This window comes from Crocodylus porosus, unplaced genomic scaffold (assembly GCF_001723895.1).
Source record: "Crocodylus porosus isolate Cpor-Errol unplaced genomic scaffold, CroPor_comp1, whole genome shotgun sequence".
Lineage (NCBI taxonomy): Eukaryota > Metazoa > Chordata > Crocodylia > Crocodylidae > Crocodylus > Crocodylus porosus.
Window position 1 is genome coordinate 171415634 of NW_017728886.1, and position 8576 is coordinate 171424209.

General features: G+C 35.6%; 1 protein-coding gene across 1 annotated transcript in view; it reads right to left on the reverse strand.

Moving 5' to 3' along the window:
• Positions 1-290: 290 nt before the first annotated feature.
• Positions 291-8576, reverse strand: part of SOCS6 (suppressor of cytokine signaling 6) — a 44164-nt gene continuing 35878 nt past the window's right edge. Inside the window, exon 2 of the mRNA XM_019545196.1 lies at positions 291-6085. Within this exon, the coding sequence (XP_019400741.1) occupies positions 4358-5959 (1602 nt within the window). The 5' untranslated portion in view covers positions 5960-6085 and the 3' untranslated portion in view covers positions 291-4357. The remainder of the gene's footprint in view (positions 6086-8576) is intronic.

Sequence of the window (8576 nt, forward strand, 5' to 3'; positions counted from 1 at the left end):
GTTCTTGTTTACCTTTTTCAGAAGAAAATATTAGAAGCAGAATACCAACATATTTTAAACACCCTATTTTAATTATGTATTGGCAGCTTTCCCAGTTGCCTCAGAAAGCAAAAATGATACCTAGCGATATAATGTATTAGAAAATATTAGTATCAGGAAAAATTGCCGCTATGATCTGATCACATCAATCAATGAGATATAAAAATAGTCAGCTATTGAAAGAGAAAAAAATCCCTAAAAAAGTCAACAAATATTTCAGGGTTTCATTAAGTCAACAAGTACTGCATGGATTCTTTTGTGAATGAATTTTTTATTTACACACTGTATCTAGAAGCAGATACATAAATCCTTATACAATTATTTTTCAAAAATGTGCAAGAAATTACTATAATTTTGTTTACAAACCAAAACACATATTAAAATCAATGGACTTTGGATAATTCATTCTGTGGTGTGCTTTTGCACAATAGTGCACACCTGGTTTGAAACATACAGAAAAGTGTAAACTACAGCAATCTGGATTGCAAATATTAATTTCATGGCATTCCATCACCACTATAAAAATTCTTTAACCCAACATATACTCAATACAAAATTCAGTAATATTTTTTCATTAACTGCATGTAGCATTTGGAAAACTTTCAAGATACAGGAAATTCCATAATATTTGCCATGTTATGAGCTATCAACTATTTCATGTTTTAATAAAGAATGCTTTAAGTTTTACTCTTTGCAGAACTTTAAAAAGTATTTTAAAAAACTGGCAATCACTATTGTACCCAGAGTTTAGCTTAGAATTTAAGTTAGATAGATGAGGACTATTCCTTACTGGAATTATAACCTATATATTGCTGGTATTATGATTTAATTTACAGTTCCTGTATTCATATCATATGAAATGCATTGTAATAAAACTGCACATATTTTGCCTAGCGCAACAGTCAAAGTTCATTTAGAAATGTATTCAATTCAACAAAATGTGAAATGCACTTATTTGAAAACATTTTAAATTAATAATTGTATTACATAACCTACTGATGATGGAAATTCACCTTGATAAAAAAAGATATTTTCATTAATGTCAAAAGCAGGTTAACTGCAAATGGATCAGAGAATATAAATCAATTTGTTTGGCTGAAATACACTTTTACAACTCAAAGAAAACCTTGCTAATTTAATGTACAACATCCAAATACAAGGTAGATTTTTATTTTCTCAAATGGCACACCAGCCAGTGTTACCAATAACATCTACCATTAATACCACAAAATCAATAATCAGTCTTATTTCAAACTTTTGTTTTCAAGTACATTTTACAACACTTTATATGTGAAAAGTACACACCTCTTAAATGCTCAGACTGTTGTACTGAGCAAAATAAGCACTGATTTACTTTAAAAGGACATGGTCAAGTAGTTTTTATTCTTTATTACTGATCTTCTATTAAGAGGGAAGAAAAGTTATCCATTATTTTTCTTGTCTTCTATTTGGCAAACAGATTTTGTTCTTTCATTTTTATGAAGCACAACCAACACAACTTTTCCTACTTCCAGTTGCTCCTACGCACTTTTAAAATTGTTTTATAACTAAATAATGTTACCATGATTGTCACAGTAATATCTATAACAGGCAACTATAAGCATCTCTACCGGCATTTTCAAAACAGGGCCTTTTCTTTTGTGCTTCTTCTGCTGCTTCGATGACTGCTTCAGTAACACAAAAGTATTCTGTGATTCTCAGAAGAGCAGATATTTTTTTTAAAAATTTGCCTTTACTGTATAGCAAATTCAAAAAATATCATCTTCAGATTTATTAAAAAAATGCTAAGTAGGTGGAAACTACTTGACAAGATCCTTTTAGTCAACACTATATGGAAAGCAGAGTGGCAAAAAGAACTGGACCTTCTATTAAGTTCAGAATTAAAGAACACAACAAGGCAAGGAAGGTAATTTAAAAACCACTAGATGAAATAAGCCAAATGAGTATTTCTGAAATAATCAACTTTTATATGTAAACATACAAAATACATGAAGAAATGGGAAAGAAATTTAGCACACAAGTTCATGTACATTTTAACACAGTAATGAATTCTGAATATCAATTTCACTATTTAAAAAATTCTTGCACAAGGTCCATTAAATACTTCTGCACACAGCATTCTGTAAATGTATCTTTAATTTGTTAAAAGCTGGAGCAAATTTAACCCTTGTCCTAATGTACTAAGCATTCCAGTGGTTTTATATTATGTAGTCTGTCTAGTTAGCATGGGGAAAGAATTTTTAAAGCGACAAAAGTGTTGGAGATTTCATCCTAACACATAGGTTTTTCATATTCCGTAAAAAATTATTTCCTTTTTCCTCCCCATGGGTAAAATCAGAACACTGTACCATGTTATAGATTATTGTGCCTTTTTAATAAGGTTTGTCGTCCTGATTCAGGGGTGAAAAAAATCAGTAGAGAATAATCAGGATTCAGGCTTTCATAAACTCAGGTGGCAGAGCAAACAAATTAAACATATATACTTTGTTCAGGATTTTTTATGGCAATATTTTATTAAATTAAAAAAAAATATTGGACAAAAGAAGAGATCCTTATTCTCCCTCCCTCCAAGCAACAGACAAGCTTCCCCAGCCTTTCATTTTTCTTTTTTGCTGTCTAAAAAGTAAATGAAAAAAATATAAATTTAGTGCATCAATTCAGGCAACCCATGAGTTAGTGCCATTGCAGCACTGTGCAGCAATACTGTATTCAATACTAAGGACTCACTGTAGGGGACAAAAAAAAAAGCTAGCTACAGTAAGAATTCATCAAAAAAAAATCATCAAAACTGCAACAACCTTTTTCCAAGTTGATTTTTATTGAACAGCAACTCATACCAACTGCTGATGGGGAAGGTGACAAGCTAAAAATATAGTATTGATTCATTTTAAAAAAATAGCCATTGCCACCTTTAACAATGAAATCACAAATGCAGTACAGCCAGAGAGAAAAACCAGGAAAACGCCAAGGATAAATATTGCACAAAGAGAAATTTGCAATCTAGACTCCATGTTTCCAATACAGAAGTCTTTATAAGAAGGTCAGATTAACTATAGGCTCTGAATCCCAGTATCCCATCAGATGTCAGAAATATTTCCTCAACAAATTTGAAATTCCATATATCAAAACATACTTTTCATGACAGCTTCTGAAACTTTTAGTAAGTGAAGTACTTAATGATGGCATATTAAAACACAGCCCATTTTCTTCAGTTTGAAAGATTTTAAAAATGATGCGAATGATGGGTATAAACTTTAAGTCCCCTCTCCCATAAAAACACAACCAAAATAAAATTAGCTGTACAACTGAATCTCAAATGTGGAAATCCATAAAAAAAAGGTTTAAAAAAACTATCATTTTGAAGTATGGCGTAGAGAAGAAATTATCTTCGAGAAGGCGAGGCTTTTAGGTGTCTTACCATATGTCTATGTCATAGATTAATTAATAGCTCTTATCATTAGGACCATTTCTAGAAATTATTTTAATTATGCCATCAGTGATTCATGTTCAATGTTTATCTAAGTATTACAATTTCCACATTTGTATTATGTATCTATTTTCAAAGACTATTTTCAAAGGCCATTTTTAAAAGGATAAGAAAACATTATAAGAAAATGAAGCCAAACTCCTCATAACCAGAAATGTGTACACATTATAATGTTACTTAGACAAAAGGTATTTTCCAAAGACAGGCTGTGTGTATCTCTGTTCCATCAAACAGCTCTATCAATTAATAAGTTCTAAACTGGGGTACTTCTACAGAAATTTTTAGTTAGGATGCCAGGAAATCATTTTAAATGTATATCTAAATTCTATAATTTAGCATAGTAGTATGTTTATCCACAATTATCTTTATAAAATAGGCCATTTCAAGGGGAAAAAAAAACAATTCCATTTACAAGTTTCATTTGATTTTTTACTTATGGTTGAATACACATGAAATGTGCTTTCAATGCATAAAAATCACAGTGGATAGCAGCAAAGGACTTAAGGAAAAATAAGGAGAATTTGATCATTCACATTGTGATTAATCTGCACATTTATGAAAGATAGTTATTTCACACTTCTAAAAACCTTGAGACCATTCTTAAAAAAAGAACAAAAACTGTCCCCCCCCCCAAAAAAAACTGAAAACAAAACAAGAAAAAAACCAAAACAAATGCATTACTATTCTTTACACACAAAAATGAAATATTGTTATGGCAGCAAAAAAATTTGATAGTTATGAAAGTTTGTAAACTGTATTTCAATCTCTCTCTTTTTTATTTATTTTTTGTTGTTGTTCCCAAAGTGCAAGATGCAAATATCCCATAAGCTTTCAGTAGTGCTTCTCCTGTAAATAATCCTTCATTTTGTTTGGCAAAGGCAGTTTCTGAATCAGGTCTATTCGAGTGTACTGACGTATAACAAAACGACACAGATACTGTAAGGAACGCACCTGCATAAATCGAGATACTGGATTTGTCAGTCTCACTGGGTAAGTTGCAGATCCAGGCAATCGAGACCTTGAATAGCAAAACGCGCCATTTTCAGAGTCCCTGATCGAATGTTCAATTAGATCAACTATTGAAGTATGTCCCTCCACATCTGGTTGTTCATAAAAGCTAAACCTACCATTTGAATGTTCAATTCTAGTATGAAGAGTTTTACCATGAGATCGGAAACTCAGGCTTAAAAGATAACGGTCATCAGAACTATCTCGAACCAGAAATGAACCATCAGGCACATTTGCCAATTTTCCCTCTGCCTCCCAACGTGTGATAGGGCCCCAGTACCATCCTTGTTTTGCAAGTTTTTTCAATTCTTCTGTGAGACTTGTCACAACCATAGGACCACTATTTTGTACAGAGTCATACACTCTTCCAACTCCAGGGGCAGAGTTAGGATCAAAATTCAAATGACAGCGCATACTTTCAGCTACATGGACATCTGTGCCAGTCAGGCCATTGAAGTTCCTTTGGATCTGATTAGTCTGCATCGGAGGTAGCAAAGGTGAGAGTGGAGGGACATCATTGTGGTTAACTCTTGGACTTTGCAACATGACTCCTGTGGTACCAATCAACAAGCCATTCACTGCCTGGTCCACAAAAATATCTGGAGCAACAACCACATCTTGATCCACTTGACCCTCGTCTTCATGAAAAGCGTTCCCACCCATTTGGGAAGAAACAGTAGAAACTTCCATGGGTGAGGAACTATCCAGACAGTAACTACGTGATCCTTCCAAAGGATACATTCCCTCATCTAAAGGCACAGTATACTGAATGTAGTCCTGAGGCATTAGTCCAATAACTACAGGCACATGTTCGTCAATGTGAAGATGTAAATCCCCATTCTGAGATTCTGTACTTTTTAATCCATTATTTTGTTCTTGGAACACATTATCTGACTGTAAGTCATGGAAGTCCTTTCGAACGCCATTCAGTGCTGGGCTTGGATTAGAGGAGTGGACCAAAGCCTTAACTTTCACTTCCATTTTGATACAAGTTTCTTCTGAGTTGGTTGGCCGTAGGGGCCAGGGAGTTGGACTATAATGGTGGTTACGGAGGGATGTGGATCTTAATGGTCTTTGAGCTCTCACATCTTTGAAGGTTATTGGAGCAGATGAGGAAGAAAAGGTGTCGTCATCAGCAGAGCTTACAGATGGTGTGCTACTTTTGCCTTTCTGCTTTTGTTTCGCGGAAAGCCTCCTTTTTAACGTACCCATTAAGCTTTCACTTTTTGATCTATTTTTGCCTTTTTCATCTTCACTGTTGACTTCACAGCTAGCCAAATCTTTACCATAACAGCTTCCAAACAAGGAGTCATCTTTTCCAAATTCGCTTAATGATGGCTGCTGAACCACTACAAAGTCACTTTCATCTTTGCTTTTATTTAAGTTAAAGGACTTGCGAATTGTTTTGAGACTAATTTTCTTCATTATGACAAGTTACCAGGACTGGCTGATCAGTGATGCTTCTGGTGTTTTTAGCCCTAACACATGTAGAGCAATCTTTGATTCATTTATGCGTTTTATCCAGCCTCATTTAACTTCAAGAGCCATTTCCTGGAAACAAATAAAAAGACAGTTTCACAAAAAAACCCCAACAAAATAACTCTGTTAAAAGTTTTCCATGAACTTTGTAAATAAAAGAAAAAGTTCAAGAAATAACTTTAAAAGTCTGTCTCCCAGCTTCCCTGCCAGTTTTTCTTATTTTACAATCAGAATATTTATACTTCCTTCCCTTGGGGAAACCGATCAGAAAAAACAATTCTGTTGGTCAATTGGCCTATATACACAAGCCCTGAAACTGACCCACCCACCACTACCCCATTGTTTAGTTACCCCTCCCTCTCATTACTCCAGACATGTTGGGTAAGGAAGACAGACCACACTGCCTGACTGCTTAGTACTACCCCCTTTCTTCTTCTTCTTCTGTCGAAAGTTGTAAGTGGAAGCATGGCTTCCATCCCCAGCCAACAGAGATAAGATGATGGAACTGGCAAAAGCAAGCCACAAGGCAAAAGGCTACAAGTTATTTTCCCTCTGCTTTCCATCTAAAGGTGAGGAGCTGATAAGGAATTGCGACTAAACCGTACCATAATTTCATGCCACTCCTTACCTAAAGGCCATATGTTCTTGTAACATAGCTTTAAATGAGAGTACTACAACTACATTTACTCACCAGTAAATAATAATCAACTTTATTTTTAAAGTTTATCAGGGTATTAGCTGACACCTGCACCCAGTCAGCTGACCGGAAGAAAACAGGGCCCTGGACACAGGGGGTTAGTTCTCTGTCAGCAGCCATGGGGAAGGAGCTCTTGCATAAATGCTACTCAAAGATGCTTTTGTTACCTATTCTGCCACTGGTAAGACTAACAGGCTCTAGGAGCTCCTGAAGTGTCTGGGGCTAGGAGGCACACATTGTTGAGGAGCAGCATGCCTCCTTAAAGGGGCAGAGTGTGACCTCCAATGTTATAGTTGTTGTTATGTAATAGCCCAGGGCCTTGTATTTACACTGTTGTTTGCATCCGGTGGACTGGGATGAGGCTATTTGTGGGGGAGGAGGTCTCATTAGGGCTGACGCAAGCCCAGTGCCAGTGAGGGCACTGCTACAGGAGACGGAGAGACCACGGCACCAGAGGGCACTGCTACAGGGGCGAAGGGCCCAGTGACAATGGAAGACTGAGCTAGAATGCAGCCTCATCAAAAGAGACGATGGTTAAATACAACCTGTGAGCCATAGGGTGTGGTAAAGGGGTGGTTTTGGAGCTAGGCATCTAGCCCATAAGGCTTAGTGGGTCTTGAGAGATGCTGACTTTGAGTGAGACCCGGCAAGGGATCCAGGATCAGCAGGATCTAGTGGGGTTCAGCAGACCCGGGACTACAAACTCATGGGCAGCCTCTCAACTTATTATTTCAACCAACAAGACATGGCAAGTGAGATCAGAAGGCACCCTCAGGGAGGAGCAGGGACAGTCATGGAGCCCTAGGTCATCACGGCCATCCTAGGGCACCCCACACCGTGAAACAAAAATTTTCTCCAACTTTTTGGCTCGTCCTTTCTTTTAAAATGCAATAATTTCAAAATGTCTTCCTCTGAAAGTCCATAGTAAGTTAGAACTTTCACTTGCTTTGTGGGAATGTACATAGGAATTATGGAGATATATAAAGCTTTTATTGTTGTGTACACACACACTATAAAGAACAATGCATGTTATAAATGTTTTATTAATATAAATTTGGGACCTCTCCATAATTAGCAAAGTACAGAGTATTTAAGGAAAAACTACACAAACACAAAACTATCACAGAAGAGGAAAAGCTATATATGCATACTAAAATACTGATATGATAACTAAGGAGGTGGTAGATCCTTCTGGGTTTTCTACTTTCTTTGAAATATATAAAACTTTTCATTTAGGGACATTTTAGTGAAAAAAAATCTGTTCATTCACTGTCAAATAAATAGATGACTTAAAAAGCAAAAGCACATATATTTGTAAAGAACTCAAGACAAAGGACCTGGAAAAATTGTATTATTGTTTTAAACATGCTGGGACTTCCACTGTTTTCTCCCCATGGTCCTCTTGACCTTTTTCTGCTAATGTTAAAGCTGAACACACAAAAATTCTGTATATAGAGAAAACATGAATACGTTTTTAACATCCCAAATGTCTAGCTTTACCTGGAAACTTTTGCATTTTCATCCATTTAAAATTGTGACTGCTGAGAAGAAAAGATATTTTCTATTTCAACTATGAATATTCTAAGCGTGTGACTACAGAAATTCCCTGGTGGATATTCTGGTACTCGATACAGGCAGGGAGCAGTAGATGGGGTGGAATTTTAAAATTGCAAGCTGTCAACTAGGGATTCTGTTGTTGGAGGAATATAAATCTAAATAATAACAGTAATATTTATTAGATCAATAATTTTAGATATGATCACATTTATCTTTTATGTAGTCTATATCTTTTATATATATGGTCAAACCTTTGAATATTAGAAATGCATGACAGTACGTGTGTGTGTGTGTGTGTGTGTGTGTATA